Genomic DNA, 19,269 nt, shown 5'->3' with positions numbered 1-19,269 from the left:
ATACCCGCCCCCTCCCCCCTCCCAGCCAGATGCGAAAACTGAGGCTCTGAGAACCTGCAGGCTTTGCAAAGGTCACCCAGCTGTTATGTGGAGGGGTCCGAATTGGAATCTGGTCTTAAGTTCTACTTTTTTAAGACCACAAAGTCACGTGGCAGCTAAGTGGCAGTCCTCCTGTGTCTCCTCCGCCTGCTCTTCTCCAATAACAGCGCTGATACGAAGACAGTAGCAGTAGTTGTACAGTGTCTACTCGGCCAGGTATTTTTCTCAGTACTTTTCCTGTATCAAATCATTTCACCTCCACAATAACCCTTTGCCACAAGGACTCTTTAAAAGAAATAGATTTATTTAAGTAATCTCTACACCCAGCATGGGGCTCGAACTCGCAACCCCAAGATCAAGAATCACACACTCCTCCGGCTGAGTCAGCCCGGTGCCCCGGCAAGGACTATTAATAGTCCCATTTTACAGATGATGAAGCAGAGGAACAGAGGCTAAGTAACTTCTCCAAGGCAAGCCATCAATTTTTTAAAAATGTTTATTTTATTTTTGAGTGAGAGTGTGTGTGTGCAAGTGGGGGAGGGGCAGAGAGAGAGGGAGACAGAAAATCCCAAGCAGGCTCTGAGTGGTCAGTGCAGAACCCGATGCAGGGCTCAAACTTACCAACGGTGGGATCATGACCCGAGCCAAAGTCAGATGCTTAACCTACTGAGCCATCTAGGCGCCCCCCAAGGTAAACCATCCAAACGGTGGGCAAGGCTTAGATAATACACTTGGAGAGCTGATGAAAACTTAGTCCCTGCAACTTTTCTTTGGATGAAATGGTTTCTAGAGCTCTTACCACCCTGGCTGTTCATCCTTGGAACAAGCATTAGTTTGTGAACATCTGTTGGTCTAAAATGTTGCAGCCATGGGGCGCCTGGGTGGCTCAGTCAGTTAAGCGTCCGACTTCAGCTCGGGTCACGATCTCACGGTCTGGGAGTTCGAGCCCCGTGTCGGGCTCTGGGCTGATGGCTCAGAGCCTGGAGCCTGCTTCCGATTCTGTGTCTCCCTCTCTCTCTGCCCCTCCCCCGTTCATGTTCTGTCTCTGTCTCAAAAACAAATAAATGTTAAAAAAAAAAAATAAAAAAAAAATAAAATGTTGCAGCCAGGATGGAACTGAACATGTAATCTGAGACTCAGAACTGACCCTAGAGAGGCTGACTCTGTCTGACTCTGTCTTCAGGAGGGCTCTGGGCTGAGGGGCTGCTTGAGGGCACCCAGAGCTCACAGAGGCCCCAGGGAGGAAGCTGGAGGTGCTGAGATGTGGAGGAGAATGGGGCTGAGGGAGGGGCCAAAGAAAGGGAGGTCAAGGTTGTCCCTGGAGGAAGGAGGGTGCCGGGTAGGTCCCCAGATGCACCCTGGCAGGGGAGGAAGCTGGTGAGTTTCCAGTGCCCAGTTCTGCCAAGTGCTTCTGGAAGGCTGGCTGAGAATGCTCCACTAGGGTCCTCTGGGGGCACGGGGCAGTGGCGGGGGGGTGGGGGGTGGGTGATGAGAGCCTGGGCAAATCCAAGGCTGCTCCGTGAGAAGGGCTCTTTTGTGAGAGGGGGCCACCGAGGGGAAAGGGGGAGGGAAGAGATACACATAGGAAGATAGCAGGGGTATCAGTCCTTAAATCTCTCAGTATCCCTGCTCCTGCTAGTCTGTGCTGGGCAGAGAAGAGGGGATGCGGGGAGGGGGGGGTGACGGCCCGCTGCAGGGAAAGGAGATTTTGCTGCCCATTCTCAAGTGCCTCTGAACCCGGAGGCAGAAGTAGTAGAAAAAGCAGGGACCATGAAGTCGGACAGGCCTGGGTTCAAATCTTGACTCCGGTACTTCCTAGCTGAGTCGCCCTGGAGAAGTTGCCCAGTTGATGGTCCTCAGTTTCCTCAACTGTAAAATGGAGTAGTAATGCCTGCCTGATTGAATTGGCAGGGCTCCAATGTCGGGCTGTCAGCCAGCGCAGATGAGAGTGGGGGTAGTGACCGGGACTCGTGCAGGAAGTCAAGGTTAGGGCTAGACTGTCTTGCTGCAGCTCCAAGTGTGTATTCTTTATCCCCTCTCCAGCCCTGGTCTCCTCTTGCCAGGGCCCTCCTGCTTGCAGGATAAGATCTGATGGCATTAGTGGGGTTTACTCAGTGGTCAGTTTTCTTAGTTCTAGGTGTCAGCTGAAAGGGAGGGAGAGATTTTTTTTCTGAAGGGGTGATATGGGAATATCTATTCCTTAAGGGCTCCCCACCAAAAGGAAAGTAGACCTTGGGAGGGAGGTGTTTTGTATGGAGCCCAGCCTCTTCTGGAGGTGGGGGTTGCAGTTTCATCAGAGGCCTCTCTGGAAGAGGCAGGAAGGAGCTGAATCTGAGGGAGACCACTGAGGGGAGACCTGGCTTAGGGACAGCTTGGGGCTCTGTGGAGAGGAGCCTTGTGGCTACAGAAGGTGACAGACAACTCTGAGTCTCTGATGAGGATGAGGCAGGTGTACAAGGCAGAAGGGGGGCACAGGGCGACTTGAGACAGCTTAGAGGGGTGTGCCAAGGGAGGCTCAGCCAGAGATGTGGTGGCTCAGGTGGAAATGACTCCAGCCATGGTGGGAGACCTGGATTCTTCCTGTGTGACTGAGTTGAGTTTCTTGGGCTTTGGGCCCCCATCCATGTCTTCCTGAGATTCAATGGCCTCTTCATTTTGTGCCACTGAATACTTTCTCATTTAACCCTGTAAGAGCTTCATGTGGTATGCAGATCTAGTGTTATGCCCATTTTACAGATGGGGAAACTGAGGCCTGGATTCAGGAAGGTTGAGTTCCTCACCAACATTCCCCAGCTAGAAGTGTGTGGCTGGAATGCCAGGCCCCACATCCAGTCAACTCTGGCTCTGGTGCTCTTTCTGGGGCAGCTTGTCCATCTGCTAAAATGGCCAGAGCTAGCAGGGACAGAGCAAAGGACAGTGTGATGGATATAGTGCTTTCTGACCTGGTTCCTGGCTGTGTGACCTTGAACAAGTCACCTGCTTCAGGTTTTTCACCTGTAAAAAGTATTAGCTAACAGTGGCAGATAGTTTTCTGAATTACACTGAAGATTAAGTGAGTGTTCATTCGAATACCACAGGGCCAACCTCATAGTAAGTGCTCAATAAATCCGAGCTATCACTGCCATTCTTTTCATTACCAACCACAAGCAAGTCTCTTGGAATGTCTAACACACACCTTGGTTGGACCTGGGCTACATTTTCTGAGGGCATGAGGGGTATCTGGAACCGATGCCTAACGGCCTAGCCAGCTAGACTTTATGAAGGAAAGAGAAACAGAGCCAAGTGGAGTAGACAGTAGGGTATGGCCTAGAGACTGGTTAATGTAGCTGCACTTTAGGGCCCCTGGGGTTCTTGTAAAACAACCTTGTTTGGGCCCCACCAACATTCCCAGTAAACACCAATCTCTGGCAGGGCCCCCCTAAACACAGGTATGTGACTTTTTCTTTAGTTGAAGTATAATTTACTTATGATGAAATGCACAAATCTTTTTTTTAAATGTTTATTTATTTATTTTTTTTTTTCAAATTTTTTTTTTTTGTTTTTCAACGTTTATTTATTTTTGGGACAGAGAGAGACAGAGCATGAACGGGGGAGGGGCAGAGAGAGAGGGAGACACAGAATCGGAAACAGGCTCCAGGCTCTGAGCCATCAGCCCAGAGCCCGACGCGGGGCTCGAACTCACGGACCGTGAGATTGTGACCTGGCTGAAGTCGGACGCTTAACCGACTGCGCCACCCAGGCGCCCCTAAATGTTTATTTTTGAGAGAGAGAGAGACAGAGAGAGAGAGAGCAAGCGGGGGAGAGGCAGAGAGCGAGGGAGACACAGAATCTGAGGCAGGCTCCAGGCTCTGAGCTATCAGCACAGAGCCTGATGCAGGGCTCAAACTCACAAACCGTGAGATCATGACCTGAGCTGAAGTCAGACGCTTAACCGACTGAGCCAACCAGGCCCCCCTAAAATGCACAAATCTTAAGCCCTCACACAAATCTGAAGCCCTCACTGAAGTTTGCTAATCAAGGTACTGAACATTTCCATCACACAATGGCCCTCTGAAGCCCATTCCTCTCTCTCCCACAGCCATTCTCTGACTCCTGTCACCATCAATTAGTTTGACTTGTTCTCAGACTTCACATCAAGGGAATCACACAATGTGAATTTTTTTTTTAATGTGTCTGGCTCAACATACCCATTTTACTGAACTTAATATTTCTCAAATTCTCTCATGCTTTTTGCCTGTATCAGCCCCCCCTTTAAAAAAAATTTTTTTTAATGTTCATTATTTTTAAGAGAGAGAGAGAAAAACAGAGCACAAGAGGGGAAGGGGCAGAGAGAAAGGGAGACATAGAATCTGAAGCAGGCTTCTGGCTCTGAGCTGTCAGCACAGAGCCCGATGCGGGGCTTGACCTCACGAACTGTGAGATCATGACCTGAGCCAAAGTCAGACGCTTAACTGACTGAACCACCCAGGCTCATTTGGGTTGTTTCAAGCTTTGTGGCAATTATGAATAAAAGTGCTTATGGACATTCACGTACAAGTCTTTATGTTTTCCTTGTGCTTGAGTCAATAGCGGGGAGTGGAATCGGGTAAAATATCCAGAAGTGAAATTGCTGGGTCATAAGGTAGATGTATGTTTAACTTTATGAGAAGCTGCCAGATGACCCGCCAAATCGACTGTGCCGTCTGACTCTCCCACCAGCTGCAACCCCAGCTGCTCTCCATTCTCACCAGTTGACACTGTCCAAGTCTTTTACTTGTTTGGGTCTTCTCACGGATGTTAAATGGTGGCCTCATTACCTGTTTTTAGAAGTTTGCCTTTTTTAATTGTATTTTTTTGTTGTTGAAGTAGAGTTGATGTGTAATATTCTATTAGTTTCAGGTATGCACCACAGTGAATTGATCATTATGGTTTTTTTTTTTAAATTTTTTTTTTAACGTTTATTTATTTTTGAGACAGAGAGAGACAGAGCATGAATGGGGGAGGGGCAGAGAGAGAGAGAGACACAGAATCCGAAACAGGCTCCAGGCTCTGAGCTGTCAGCCCAGAGCCCGATGCGGGGCTCGAACTCACAGACCGCGAGATCGTGACCTGAGCTGGTCGGACGCTTAACCGACTGAGCCACCCAGGCGCCCCGATCATTATGGTTTTAATTTGCATTTTTCTGAAGGCTAATTATGTTGAGCACATTTCCTGTGTTTAGTGACTGTCTATCTTTTGGTGCATTTAAAAAAAATTTTTTTTTGCATTTATTTATTTTTGAGAGACAGCATGAGCGAGGGAGAGGCAGAGAGAGAGGGAGACACAGCATCTGAAGCAGGCTCCAGGCTCTGAGCAAGAGCCCAACACAGGGCTTGAACCCACGAACCGTGAGATCATGACCTGAACCTGAGCTGAAGTCCGAAGCTTAACCAACTGAGCCACCCAGATGCTCCCTTATTTTAGAGAGAGAGCAGGGGCAGAGGGAGAACAATAGAGAATCCTAAGCAGACTCCATGCTCCAAGCAGAGGGGAGGGCTGGGGGGACGGCCCACATGGGCCGGACTCAGGGCTTGATCCCATGACCCTGATATCATGACCTGAGCCAAAACTAATATGCAGCCGCTCAACCCTGACTGAGCCACCCAGGAGCCCCTAAACAACCTGTCTTTTTATTGCCAATTTGTAAAAAGTCTTTATATTTCACAATAAGTTCTTCCTTAGATACTTATTGCAAAAAATACTGCCTACCTCAAGGTCATGAAGATATCTTTGATGTTTTCCTCTAGAATCTTTCTGGTTCTGAATTTTATGTTTAGGTCTGTGATTCAAACTGACTTAATTTTTGTGTAGAAACTGAGGTGGAGTTGAGTTTCTTTTTTTTGTTTTTGTTTTTTTTCCTTTCTCAATAGAGCATACTCTGTTTAAAAAAATGATTTTCCCCATTGAATTGAATTGGTGTTTTGGTCAAAACTCAGTTGACTGTATACGTGTGAGTATATATCTGGACTTTATTCTGTTCCATCGATCTACTGTCTGTCCTTACATAAGCACTACACTGTTTTGATGACTGTGGCTTTATAGTGAGTTTGAAGTCAGGTAGAACTAAGTACTTCAATTTTGCTCTTTTCCAAAATTGTTTTGAGGGGCACCTGCCTGGCTCAGTCAGAAGAACATGTGACTCTTGATCTCAGGGTCATCAGTTCAAGCCCCATGTTGGGTGTAGAGATTACTTAAAAATAAACTTACAAACAAAATTGCTTTGACCACTCTACATTCTTTACATTTCCACATACGTCTTAAATCAGCCCATCCGTTTCTTCAAAATGTGTGCTGAAATGTTGATAGGGATTGTGTTGAATCAAACGACCAATTTGGGATACATCTTAACTATACAGAGTTCCAGACCCAGGAACTCATCTAACTCTCTATTTTGGTTTTTGAGTTCTCTCAGCATGATTTTCGGTGTAAAACTCTTGCCTCTTTCATTAAATTCATTCCTGGTATTTGATGTTGTTTATGCTATGCTTTTTAATATGGTGGTTTTTGTGATATAATTTTCCATTTTTTTGTTGTTATTATGTAGAAATACAATTAATTTTTGTACAATGGTTTTGTACACTACAACCTTGTTGAATGTATTAGTTCTAGGTGTATTTGTTTTGTTTTGGTAGATTCTATCCCTACGGCGCTGCTACTATGGACTTTCATGACGGAGCGGGTAACAATGCCTGTGCTGAGAAGGAATGTGATGATTTATACTGGACAGCGTTTAACTTATGGTGTTTGGGCCCCACCCATCTCATTAAAACCGAGCCTTTGATGGGGAGGGGCCGTGTGCAGCATCTGTAGTTTTAAAGTTCCTGGGGAAATTCTAGAAGTGCAGTTAAGCACCCCTAATTTAGAAGGTGCCAGGCGGCACACAGAGCCAAAGGCCACCCTTGCCGGAGGAGGCCACGGTGGGTTGACCTGCTCGCTGGGTCTGAGGGAGCTTGTGGGCGAAGGCCGCGGCCACACCCTCTCCCGTCTTGGAAAAGGGCAGATGAGTTCCGGGTTCCCTTCGCGGCCAGGGCGAGTGGGAGGAGAGGGCCTCACCGACAGGAGCCTCCGCCTCTCCCTTCTGATAAACAGGCCGTAATAAATGCCGTCACCGCCGGGGCTCATAGTCGCCTCCACTAACCCCGTGGAAAACCAGTCTACACTCTCACGTCCCCATCCCTCCGAGAGAGCCTTGGAGACACCAGAGTTATTCCCTGCAGGCTTTTCCAGGATGGACCGACCTCACCGGTTTCTGGCGAGGAAACCGAGGCCCTGAAGGGCCAGGGACTAGCGCGAAGCCGCCCCCCAAATCCGACCCTCTTCCCATCGCCCCTTCCAGGTACACGCAAATTAAAGAGGAGCTGGAGGAGCTGGACCGCATCACAGAGCAGACGCTCTACGACCTGTACAAATACAACTCCTCCAGCACCCTGGGGACCCACCCCCGCGGTCGTCGCGACTTGCGGGAGCCCTGGCCGCACCCCCTGCGGCGCCTGTGGGCCCCGGCCCCGCCCCCCGGGGCCCGCGGAGTCCGCAGCGCCGCCTCCAGCGTGCGGGACAATAACCCCCAAGTGAACAGGAAGGACTGGAAGGTCGGCTTCCAGTTGGTAAGCCCCGCCCCCGGGCCCCGCCCCCGGCCTTCGGGTCCCTCCCCTCCTGGTTGCCCGGACCCTCCGGTTCTGCCCACGCCCCGACAGCACTCCCTTTCCGGACCCCGCCTTTGTTGCCTAGCGACGGGAGGCGGGACCTCGTCGGCCTGCTGGCAAAATACATAACTAAATAACATGTCTCTGAACGCCAGCTTGTGGGGGTCTCCTCGCTGGGGCCTCTGTGGGAGGGTTTAAACGTCTGGAAGTCAGATCTGTGGCGGAAAAAGCACCTTTCTGAATCGTCAGCCCCCCACTGGTCGGGACTCCCTTGGGACCCTCCTGTATGGCAGGGAACTGGGGCTCTGCCTGCCTGAGATAGAGAATAAGGAATCAGTAAAATGAGAGACTTAAAAAAATTGTTTTAATAAAAAATAAAAGGGAGAGTAAGTGGAAGCGGGAGGGGAGCAGAGGGAAGAAGAGAGGCCCCCTTTGGGGAGAGTGGACCGCACAACCAGGAGACCTGAGTTCCAGTCCTAGCTCAGTCGCTAGGGCAAGCCTCTGGATTCCTCCGTCTTCCCATCAGTAAAGTGGGGAGATGAATCCTTGCTCCACCGTCTTGCAGAGGCTGTATAAATGAGCCACACTTGGGACCGCAGCTCCTGGTCTCCTTGGCCAACTGCTCCCTTAAGCCTAGGCTCTCCTGGTCCACTCTCTTCCGGGCTTCAACCTCTGCCTTCTGTTCTTCTGCACTCTTGGCTCCCCACCCCAGTCCTCAGGACCTCAGACCACTCATTCTTTGACGTTAGCCTGCCCTGCCGCCTGTCCCCTGCTGCTGATCCTCTGATGCTCTCTGTGTTTAGTGCAACCGGAACAAATCGGACTGCTTTTACCAGACGTACTCGTCAGGGGTGGATGCAGTGAGGGAGTGGTACCGTTTCCACTACATCAACATTCTTTCTCGACTGCGGGACACTTCTCCATCCTCGGAGGAGGACATGCTGGACAACTTCATCTTTGCCTGTCGCTTCAACCAGGCCTCCTGCAATCAGGCGTGAGTCCCTCCTGCCTGGCTCTGTGCTCTCCACGGAGTCTTCTTTCTGAAGTCAGCCTGAGGCTCAGATGGGCAGCACCCAGGAAAGGCCTTTGGGCTAAATATATGCCTGCAGGGAGGAGGGGACGCACTGACCTCAGGTCTAAACTTCTGCCCCATGGATTATCCTGCAGGGCTGGGTCTGAGTGAGGCAGTCTAATATGCTGCCCTGGGAAGGCTGTAGTTGAGGTCTGGCTTTGAGAATCCAATGGCTGGAAGCATGGTTCTCCATCTTTCGAAGGCCCCTCTGTCACTAGCACCAAACTCACAGGTGCCCGGAAGGTCATCTTCTCAGATGAGGTGGACAGCAGTGGTTTGGAGGAAATAGCATGGGTTGAATGCAGGAGGGGACCTGAGTCACTGCTCTGGCTCTGTAACTTTCCGGCCAGGTGACTCTGGGCATTTCACATCACTCTTCAGAGACTGTTTCTTTGTAAAATGCGGGGAAAATGAGATTCATTCATTGTGTATTCAGACAAATACTTTTTACTGTCTGGGCTGTGTGCCAGTCATTGTTTTAGGCATTTGGGACACATCAAACAGGGCAATGTATATAATCCGTGCCCTTCTGGCACTTTTACTCAAGTGATGAAGATGTTGATAACACCCGTCTCCATGTTCATGAGCTATGCGGGAGGGCATTTTGTAAACTGCAGTGAAAAATGGGTCTCTGTTGCTCGTGAACGGAACAGGTGAATGTGACTTGCCCTAGGCCACCAGGCCAGCCCTAGCTAGCTAAGGATCCTTCCCACTCAACTGCACTGCCCGCCAGGCATTCCCTCTGCTATAGATCCAGTCACAATGTCCTTGCAAAGAGGTCATGGCAGCTGGGCAGTTCTCTGAGGCTGTAGCCTCTGGCCCCTCCTACCCCACCCTTCCCCTCCTACTTCTCCTTGGTTTTCACCTTTTCGGGCAGGGTGCTGAGGCAGCCTCTCCACTCTCTAGGGGCCCTTCCCGCCCCCATCGCTGCAGAATGGCAGCAGGGCCAGGTGTCACCTGCTTCTGCCCCACCCTCACCTGGTGCACACACTCTGCTCAGCATAGGATTTTGTTGTTGTCTCCAATCTTCTTGTTTGTTTGAAGACAGGAGCTGCCTGCTGGGAAATGAGACAGTAGCAGGGCCTGGGCCCCAGTCATCTCACCTTGCCACTGGTTGTCTCTAATTGTCACCTTCCCCCCAGTCCTCTTGCTCTGCCAGCCCCATGCTCCTACCTCCCCATCAGTGGAAAGTCCATAGTTCATCTCAGTCTTGACGGTTAGGTCACTTCCTTAGCTCAGAGCCTCATCATTTCTCACCTGGGTTATTATAATCCCTTCACCTCCCAGTATCTTTCTGCCGCCAAAGCCTCTCATTATTCTGCCACTCTTCCAGTTAGTCCTGCTCAAAATCCTCCACTGTCTCCTGTGGCCTCCAGAACCGAGGTGAAGCTCCTTATCGTGGCTTTCTCATCCCTCTCCTCCCCATGTCATCCTTTCTCCTTCTGTCTGTAATCTTTTCTCCAGTGACAGCTTGATTGAGATACAGTTCCCACACCACAAAAGTCATCCTTTACATGTATACCATTCAGTGATTTTTTAGCATATTCACAGAATTGTGCAAGCCCTATCTAATTTTAGGACATTTTCCTCACCCCCAAAAGAAACCCTACACCTCCTAGTGGTCACTCCCAATTCCCTCCCCTCCTCCCAGCCCTGGAAACCAGGAATCTAGTGTCCATCTACATGGATTGCCTATCGCGGGCGCTTCGTAGAAATGGAATCCTACACTATGCGGCCTTTGTTCCCGACTTCTTTCACTTAACATCATGTTTTCAACGCTCATCCATGTTGCAACATGTGCCAGAACTTCATTCTTTTTATGGTTGGATAATATTCCATTGTGTGGATATCCCACCTTTGATTTATCTGTTCGTCAGTTGATAGACATTTGGGTTGTTTCCACTTCTTGGCTATTACGAGTAATGTTGTTAAGAATATTCCCGTACCAGTTTTTGTAGGGATGTATGTTTTTATTTCTCTCATGTATATACCCGGGAGTGGAATTCCTAGGTCATGTGGTAATTCTATATTTTGAGCAACTCTCAGACGGTTTTCCAAGTGGCCGTGCTATTTTACATTCCCCGGGCGGTATATGAGGGTTCTAAATTCTCCCCACCCTCCGCTTGTTACTTTTTTTTTTTTTTAATGTTTATTCATTTTTGAAAGACAGAGACAGAGCACAAGCAGGGGTGGGGCGGAGGGAAAGGGGGACACAGAATCCGAAGCAGGCTCCAGGCTCTGAGCTGTCAGCACCAGAGCCCGACGCGGGGCTTGAACTCACGAACTGCGAGATCATGACCTGAGCCGAAGTTGGACGCTCAGCCAACTGAGCCACCCAGGCGCCCCTACTGTCTTTTTCACTTTAGCCACCTTAACGGATGCCTGTAACCTTAAGAGCAAATGTATACAGCTCTTACTAAGTGCCAGGCACCTTCCAAGTGTAATTTCAACCTCACAGCACCCCTGTGAGGCAAGTCCTGTTCTTATCCCCATTTTGCAGATGAGGAAACTACAGCATGGAGAGATTAAGTAACGTGGTTGGTCCCACAGCTAATACTTGTTAAAGCTAGGGTTCAAATATGGGTAGTTTAGTTCTGGAGCCTGTGCTCTTAACCCTCACGTTATATTGCTTCTCATATATTCTCCTATGGATATATAAGTGGTCATGTCTCGTTTCCCCTCTTGTTTTCCTAAGCTCTGTTTTTAAGATCCATCCATGTTGTTCCATCTAATCGGTTGATTCCACCTGCTGCATACTGTCCATGGTGTGTGTCCATCACATCATACCTGGCTGTCCCCTCTCCCCCTGAGCAGGGCTTACAGGCCCTTCAGGACTGGTCTCTGTTCACTTCCGTAGCCTCTTCTTTCCTCCCTCCCTGAATCCTGCCTTAGCTCTGGAAATGCTGGCTTCCTAGCACTTCCTAGAATGTGCACCAGTATTTCATATCTGTAGGCCTTTGTTCTTCAAGGCCAGTGGAATATTCCAGATCATCCAGTTCCAGCCTCCTCGTTTTACAGATGAGAGTAAGCTTAGAAAAAATGACTTGCTCAAGGCCATCCCACCAGAACCCTCTCCCTCTCATATCTGTCCTGGGATCTGACCTTCCTCCGCTCAGCTCTGTGTTCACCACTGCTCTCACTGTCTCCCCTAACTCTGTTCCCTTCCATTTCTCCACTTTATTCATTCGACCACTGTTTATTAATGATCTTCTGTAGTGCCTGTAGGTCAAGAACTATTCAGTTAACCCAGAGATGATACAGAGACGAAGGAGATGTGACCCTTGTCCTCAAGGAGATCACAGTCCAAATGGGGAACTAAGATTTAGATTCACGAGAAGCTAGGGACACTGCCAAAGTCTTCGTAATGCAACAGAGTGACACAAGAGAGGTCACAAGGCCAGTGAGGTCAGGTGGCCTGGTGGGGAGGAGACTGCATTAGAAGGTAGATGACCTGTGTTTGAGTCTCAAGTTTGTCATCACGGTGTGACCTTGGACAGCTACTTGACCTCTCTGAGCCCTAGCTTCCTCTTCTGTGACGTGGGGATGATGTCCTCACAGGCTGTTGGTTGGAGTGGCTGAGGGAACATGGGGAAAGCTTCTAGCACATAGTAGGTGATCAGGAAACAAAGGTCACTGAAAGTCCCGCTCTCTCTGACCCACCCACCCCCCAACTTTCTTTTTTGACTCTACTTTTTCTCTCTCCCGGATAGGAATTACTCCCACTTTCACCACCCGATATATGGGAACTGCTACACTTTCAATGGCAAGAACAACTCTAACCTCTGGATGTCTTCCATGCCTGGGATCAAAAATGGTGAGCAAGCCCTCATTTCCGCAATCCCTGTGCCTCGGCACTTCTCACGGCCCTGCCCACCCACAGTTACCCATCTTGTGCTCATGTCCTAGACATGCTGTGTGCCTCTGGGCCTCCCCACAACGTGCCTGTCTGCATCCTGGAAGGAGTCCTCTCTGTTCTTTGTCCCCCATGGGTACCACAAAGTCCTTTCCAGGTGTTATAGGAATCTTGTCCCAGTTCTTCGTGCCCACCCCTGAATCCAGCCCGGGGGCTGCCAAATCCCTATGTAGGTCTTCTTGGCCTTGCCCTCTGTGGAGCATTAGAAACTAGGCGCGTGGAAGGGGCTTTCCATCCCCCAACACTCCTCCAGGACCTCCCCCACTCCACTCCCTCTGCACCCCTAGGTCTGTCCCTGACGCTGCGCACAGAGCAGAATGACTTCATCCCGCTGCTGTCCACAGTGACCGGGGCCAGGGTAATGGTGCATGGGCAGGATGAGCCTGCCTTCATGGACGATGGCGGCTTTAACTTGAGGCCTGGTGTGGAGACCTCCATCAGTATGAGGAAGGCAAGAGAGGGCCGGGAAGATGGCAGGGGAGGTGACTCACCAGCCAGAAGACTATAGAGGGAGATCGTGTGGGGTGGGCCTGAGGCAGGTGGCCGTCTTCAGAAGCAGAGTTAGGGGCGAGGGGCTGGCAGAAGTAGGGACCTGAGGAGGACCCTTGGGTGAGTGTGCTGAGAAGGGTTCAGGATGTGCTTAGGGTTCCGGGGGTGCTCTGGAGCCAGTGTCCTTGAAAGTAGCACCCAGATGGGCGTTGGGGGCTGCTGGGGCGTGTTTTGAAATGGTGAGGCAGACAGGAGAGGCTGGTAGGTGCGAGATACAAATGGCCTGGACCTGAGGGAAGGTGGAGAATTCAGGAAGAGGTCTGGGCCATTTGCTCTGACTTCTGACCTCTGATTTCTTTGTGTGTGGGGGTTTGCAGGAAGCCCTGGACAGACTTGGGGGCGACTATGGTGACTGTACCAAGAATGGCAGTGAAGTCCCCGTGGAGAACCTTTATCTTACCAAGTATACACAGCAGGTGAGACCAGCCCGTTTCTATGGCGACCATCTCCCAGGCCTGCCCTGTTGGTCAGTCCAAGTTGGAGGGGTGTGTGTGTGTGTGTGTGTGTGTGTGTGTGTGTGTGAGCGAACGGGACAGGTGGAGAGAGGGGTACAAGTATGGTGAAGAGCATTGTTTGTCCTCCCCTTTCCTGCCTCTTTTGGGTTGTGTGTGGGGAGAGCAGGCCTGAACCCCCTTTCCTGTCACTCCTGTGTCCCCCAGGTGTGTATCCATTCCTGCTTCCAGGACAGCATGATCAAGGAGTGTGGCTGTGCCTACATCTTCTATCCGTTGCCCAAGAACGCGGAGTTCTGTGACTACAGGAAGCATAATTCCTGGGGTGAGACCACAGGGAGCCCCTGGCCGGCCCCTCTGCCCCAGGACTCTCACAGACTTCCCTCTCAGACCCTCTGTGACCCTCATTCTCCCTCTGTCCTGCGCTCCAGCCCCTCCGTTTCCTGTCACTCCATCTCTCCCCTCTATCCCCTTCCTCCCTCGGGCTTCTCTCTCTGGGTTTTGGCTTCTGTGTGTTTATAGGGAAAGGCCCCATTTAAAAATAACCTGCAGCAGAAGGAAGGAGGAGCACGTGAAGAAAACCTTGCTCACTCCACACTCTGCCTGTAGCTTCCCTGTCTCACTCTTCTGGTGCCGGGCGAGGCACAGGACAGCTCACAAGGTGCAGGAAGAAAATACTAGAAGTTAGATGTATCTACCTCATTCCCTAACATCTTCCATTTTATATATGTTTTATAATGTACTTAATGGATCAATTCTATAGTAGCAAGTTTGTAATTTATAAATCAAATACATATGTTGGAGTTACTTAAGACCTTTTTACCTACAGGTGGGCACAATCAAAAAAAGTTTGGAGAGCACTGAGATCTTTTTTTTTTTTTTTTAATGTTAATTTATTTTTGAGACAGAGAGAGACACAGCATGAGCAGGGAAAGGGCAGAGAGAGAGGGAGACACAGAATGTGAAGCAGGCTCCAGGCTCTGAGCTGTCAGCAGAGAGCCCTACGTGGGGCTCGAACTCACAAACTATGAGATCATGACCTGAGCTAAAGTCGGATGCTTAACCGACTGAGCCACCCAGGCGCCCCTGAGATCTCCTTTTTTTTTTTTAATTTTTTTTTTCAACGTTTTTATTTATTTTTGGGACAGAGAGAGACAGAGCATGAACGGGGGAGGGGCAGAGAGAGAGGGAGACACAGAATCGGAAACAGGCTCCAGGCTCTGAGCAGTCAGCACAGAGCCCGACGCGGGGCTCAAACTCACGGACCGCGAGATCGTGACCTGGCTGAAGTCGGACGCTTAACCGACTGCGCCACCCAGGCGCCCCTGAGATCTCCTTTTTAATCCTGGATTAGGAGTAGACAGATCCCTGTTCCTTTCCACTATAGCGGAGCTATGCCCCATGGAGGCTCTGTGGTAGGAAGCTGAGAGAAAGGAAATCCCAAACAAGAAACTGGAAAGTAGAGGGTTAAAAATCCTGGTGCACAGGCTCTCAACTGGCGCCTGTGACCTGAGGGTCCTCCTGTCTGGCTCCCTTGGGCCCAGCTCTCCCTCTGCTGGTGGCCACTGCTGGAGGAGATGAACCTCCACACCTCTGAGGGGACGGGACAGACCCCAGGGGTTATAGTGTCTGCCTTTCTTGGTTCTGTCCCTGTGGATCTTCCTGCCTCCTCCCTTCCCTGGGTCTGCTCCACACAGCTCTCTCCCCTGCCCTGCATTTGGTTCCCATCTCTCCCACCTTATGTCAGAGCACATCAGAGCTGGAGGGACACTCAGGGGCCCAGGGGCAAGTCGTGATGTCATGTCTGAGGACGAGGAGGATGTGCAGAGCAGGGACTCCCTGCCCCCTGCTCCCCGCTGCCCCCAAACAATGATTTCTAGGTGCTTGTGAGTTTGAGGATCTGTGAGAGGAAAAATAACAATGCTGATGGCTGAGAAGCCTTGGGGATGGGGAGAGGAACAGTCTCCCAAGGACTGTTTACTCCCCAGAGGAAGGGACCCAGCTGCTCCCCATGCTTCACCGTTCCAGACCCCCAGCCCTCGTAGATGGAGGGATTTGGGTCAGAAATGGAGAAGGACTTCTGGACCAGCCAACTAAAAGTAGCAAGAATGACACAATAGAACATACTTACTTAGAACTTGGCGAATAGGAGAGAAGGGAGATCCATAGACTCATTCTCCCCACCCGTTTTTTTTTAGGTAGCAACTCAATTGAGATAATTTCTATCCCAAGTAATTCACGCATTTGATTTTAGTATAGTTTTAGTCTTCAGTATAATCACGGAGCTGTACAGTAGTGGCCGGTCAACTTTAGAACATTTCCATCACTCCACAAAGAAACTTCTTACCCATCAGCACTCTCTGAGCTTCCCATCCTCTGCACCCACAGCCCCCCACGTCACCCCCAGAAACTACTAATCTACTTTCTGTCTCTACAGATTTGCCTGTCCTGAGCATTTCATATAAATAGAATCATCTGTGGTCCTTTGTGACTGGCTTCTTGTATTTAGCACAGCATTTTCTTCTTCTTTTCTTTTTTCTTTTTTTTAGCACACCATTTTCAAAGTTCATCCAGCTTGTAGCATCTGTCAGTACTTTGTTTTTATGGCTGAATAATGTTCCATTGTACAGATTCGTCACGTGTGTTTATCCATTCATCAGTGGATGGACATTTGGGTTGTTTCTATTTCCTGTTTCCATTTTGTGTGTGAACATATGTTTTCATTTCTCTTGGGTATATACCTAGGAGTGGAGTTTCTGGGTCATATCATAACTCTGTGCTCAACATTTTGAGGAACTGCCAGACTCTTCCAAAGTGGCCACACCATTTTATGTTCCCAGGAGCAATAGAGGAGCATTCTAGTTTCTTCACATCCTCACCAATACTTACTTACTTACTTACTTACTTACTTATTTATTTTTAATAGCCATCCTGGTGGGTGTGAAGTGCATCTCATTGTGGTTTAATCCTATGATTCTTCCATAACAATTGTTCCCAGTTTTCCTTTTGACTTTTATTTTAATTTTTTTTTTCAACGTTTATTTATTTTTGGGACAGAGAGAGACAGAGCATGAACGGGGGAGGGGCAGAGAGAGAGGGAGACACAGAATCCAAAACAGGCTCCAGGCTCTGAGCTGTCAGCCCAGAGCCTGACGTGGGGCTCGAACTCACGGACCGCGAGATCGTGACCTGGCTGAAGTCGGACGCTCAACCGACTGCGCCACCCAGGCGCCCCTTGACTTTTATTTTAGAGAGAGAAAGAGAGAGAGAGAGAAAGAGCGTGAGGGAGAGAGTATGAGTAGGGGAGAGGGGCAGAGGGAGAGAGAGAGGGAGAATCCTAAACAGGGTTCAGTCCCATGACCCCGAGCCATCAATCAGTGAGCTAGATGTTCAGGTGACTGAGCCACCCAGGCACCCCTCTTTTTGAATTTTAGAATTTTGTCCATATCCTACTCATCTTTACATAGATGAGTCCTGGCTTGTTTTTTGTTTTTTGTTTTTTTTCCTTACGTAGCTTCATTTTTTCAACATTTTCGGTGTTACCACTCAGGAGACATCACTGTAATGCTACTTGTGATGTGGGAACCCACATATCTTGGGAGACCTCTTGGGTTCAGGGTGCAGAAGGTTGAGGTGCCCTAGGGAAATGGGCATCTCTCTGCACCCACAGGTTACTGTTACTATAAGCTCCAGGATGCCTTTTCCTCAGACCGCCTGGGGTGTTTCACCAAGTGCCGGAAGCCGTGCAGGTGAGTGTCCCCTTCCCCTGGGGCACGGTTGGGCAGCTAGCCACTTGGCTGGGTGGGAGAACCCCACCCCCATCACTGAGCTCCTTTCTCCATCCCCAGTGTGACCAGCTACCAGCTCTCTGCTGGTTACTCACGATGGCCCTCAGTGACATCCCAGGTAATGTGGGGAAGGGGAGGGATACGAGGGAGAGGGGAAGTGTGTGTGTGTGTGTGTGTGTGTGTGTGTGTGTGTGTGTGTGTGTAACACTGTGGTCTTTTCTGGGTGTATGTGTGTGTATGGATGTGTTTGATCCCACCCCCCACCCTGTAAGCCTGAAGAGTATGGGGTGACCCCATTGACACCTCCATTCTTTTCTAGGACTGGATCTTCCAGATGCTATCCCGACAGAACAATTATACTATCAACAACAAAAGGTCAGTCCTACCCTGATCCAGCTGAGGGGGATGAATCCTTGGGAGGGAAAACTGATCTGGGAAGAGAGGAGGGTGTTTGTAAGGGTTTGAGAAATGAACCCATTGCCATTTCTCCCTCCCTTTTCCCTGACTCCAAAGAAATGGGGTCGCCAAACTCAACATCTTCTTCAAGGAGCTGAACTACAAAACCAATTCTGAGTCTCCCTCTGTCACGGTATGTCCTTGCAGTTCTCTTGGAGATCTTGGTGGGTGTCTGTCAGAGAAAATAAGGGGGTGCCTCTGTGGGGCCGGAAGTTTTGGGCCTTGAGGGCAGGGGACCAAGGAAAGGTGGGGCGAAGGTGAGGTTGCAGAGGTTGGAAGAAGGGGAGCTTGGCTGGGGAATGAAGTCTTTGGGTGTGGTGGGGGGGGGGGGGGGGGGGCGCCAGATGGGTATGACTAGGACAGAAGGGGTCCAGGGGACCACCAGGAGGCTGAAAGGGGTGAGGGAGGACCTCAGGGAGGGAGGGATGGGGCTCTTCTTCTAGAGCCCACCCAGGGCCCTCTGCCCCAGTGATCAGTGTGCCTTTCTCCCTCACAGATGGCCACTCTCCTGTCCAACCTGGGCAGCCAGTGGAGCCTGTGGTTCGGCTCCTCGGTGCTGTCTGTGGTGGAGATGGCTGAACTCATCTTTGACCTCCTGGTCATCACGTTCCTCATGCTGCTCCGGAGGTTCCGAAGCCGATACTGGTCTCCAGGCCGAGGGGGCAGGGGTGCCCAGGAAGTGGCCTCCACTCCAGCTTCCTCCCTCCCGTCCCATTTCTGCCCCCACTCCACATCCCCACCAGGCCCTGCTACCTCCCCGGCCTTGATGGCCCCTCCGCCTGCCTATGCCACTCTGGGTCCCTGCCCATCTCCATCCAACTTGGTGGAGGCCAGCTCCTCTGCCTATACTCTGGGGGAGCCTTGAGAGGGAAGGGAAGTGCCCTCCCCTCCCAAGGCAGGCGCTTCCCCTGGTGGGAGGGGAGCAGGCTTGGCAGGATTAAAGAATGTCTTGGGACTTCCTCTCAGAGCTGCCTAACTGCCTTTGGTGTGGGGGAGGGAAGCAGGGTGGATAAGGGGCTACAGAAATTGCCCAGGAAACGGGGGCCAGGGAACCTGCCCATAATTGCCCTGGCTTCTGTCTTGTGCCCTCTGGTCCTGCCTCTAGAAGACTCTGATTTCCCTACCCAAGTGCAAACAAGTCTTCTTTTCCCTGGGATCAGCCAAGCCAAACTTGGAGCTTAGACAAGGAACCTTCCTAGGAAACCACTGGCGACCGGAAACAAAACACAAGCAAGGGCACACAAAGGCATGCGCAGGTTTCCTACCCAAAGATGACTGAAGCCAACCCCGGGCCTGGCCACACTGCTTTCCAGTGACACAGACATTTGATCCTCTTCTT

At 50.4% G+C, this 19,269-nt stretch overlaps 1 protein-coding gene across 5 annotated transcripts in view; it reads left to right on the top strand.

Moving 5' to 3' along the window:
- The window catches only part of SCNN1A (sodium channel epithelial 1 subunit alpha), an 84,919-nt gene extending 66,024 nt beyond the window's left edge, over window positions 1–18,895 (top strand). For all 5 annotated transcript variants that reach the window (XM_030321498.1, XM_030321500.1, XM_030321497.1 and 2 more), the window contains 11 exons: window positions 7,394–7,661; window positions 8,504–8,694; window positions 12,483–12,586; window positions 12,973–13,136; window positions 13,552–13,650; window positions 13,894–14,011; window positions 17,357–17,435; window positions 17,535–17,592; window positions 17,794–17,849; window positions 17,988–18,063; window positions 18,427–18,895. In XM_030321498.1, coding sequence (XP_030177358.1) covers window positions 7,394–7,661; window positions 8,504–8,694; window positions 12,483–12,586; window positions 12,973–13,136; window positions 13,552–13,650; window positions 13,894–14,011; window positions 17,357–17,435; window positions 17,535–17,592; window positions 17,794–17,849; window positions 17,988–18,063; window positions 18,427–18,795 — 1,582 coding nt within the window. In that variant the 3' untranslated portion in view covers window positions 18,796–18,895. The remainder of the gene's footprint in view (window positions 1–7,393; window positions 7,662–8,503; window positions 8,695–12,482; window positions 12,587–12,972; window positions 13,137–13,551; window positions 13,651–13,893; window positions 14,012–17,356; window positions 17,436–17,534; window positions 17,593–17,793; window positions 17,850–17,987; window positions 18,064–18,426) is intronic.
- Window positions 18,896–19,269: the final 374 nt, after the last annotated feature.

Source organism: Lynx canadensis, chromosome B4 (genome assembly GCF_007474595.2).
Source record: "Lynx canadensis isolate LIC74 chromosome B4, mLynCan4.pri.v2, whole genome shotgun sequence".
NCBI lineage: Eukaryota > Metazoa > Chordata > Mammalia > Carnivora > Felidae > Lynx > Lynx canadensis.
The sequence above is the reverse complement of the archived record's forward strand: the minus strand, read 5'-3'. Positions and strand labels throughout refer to the sequence as shown.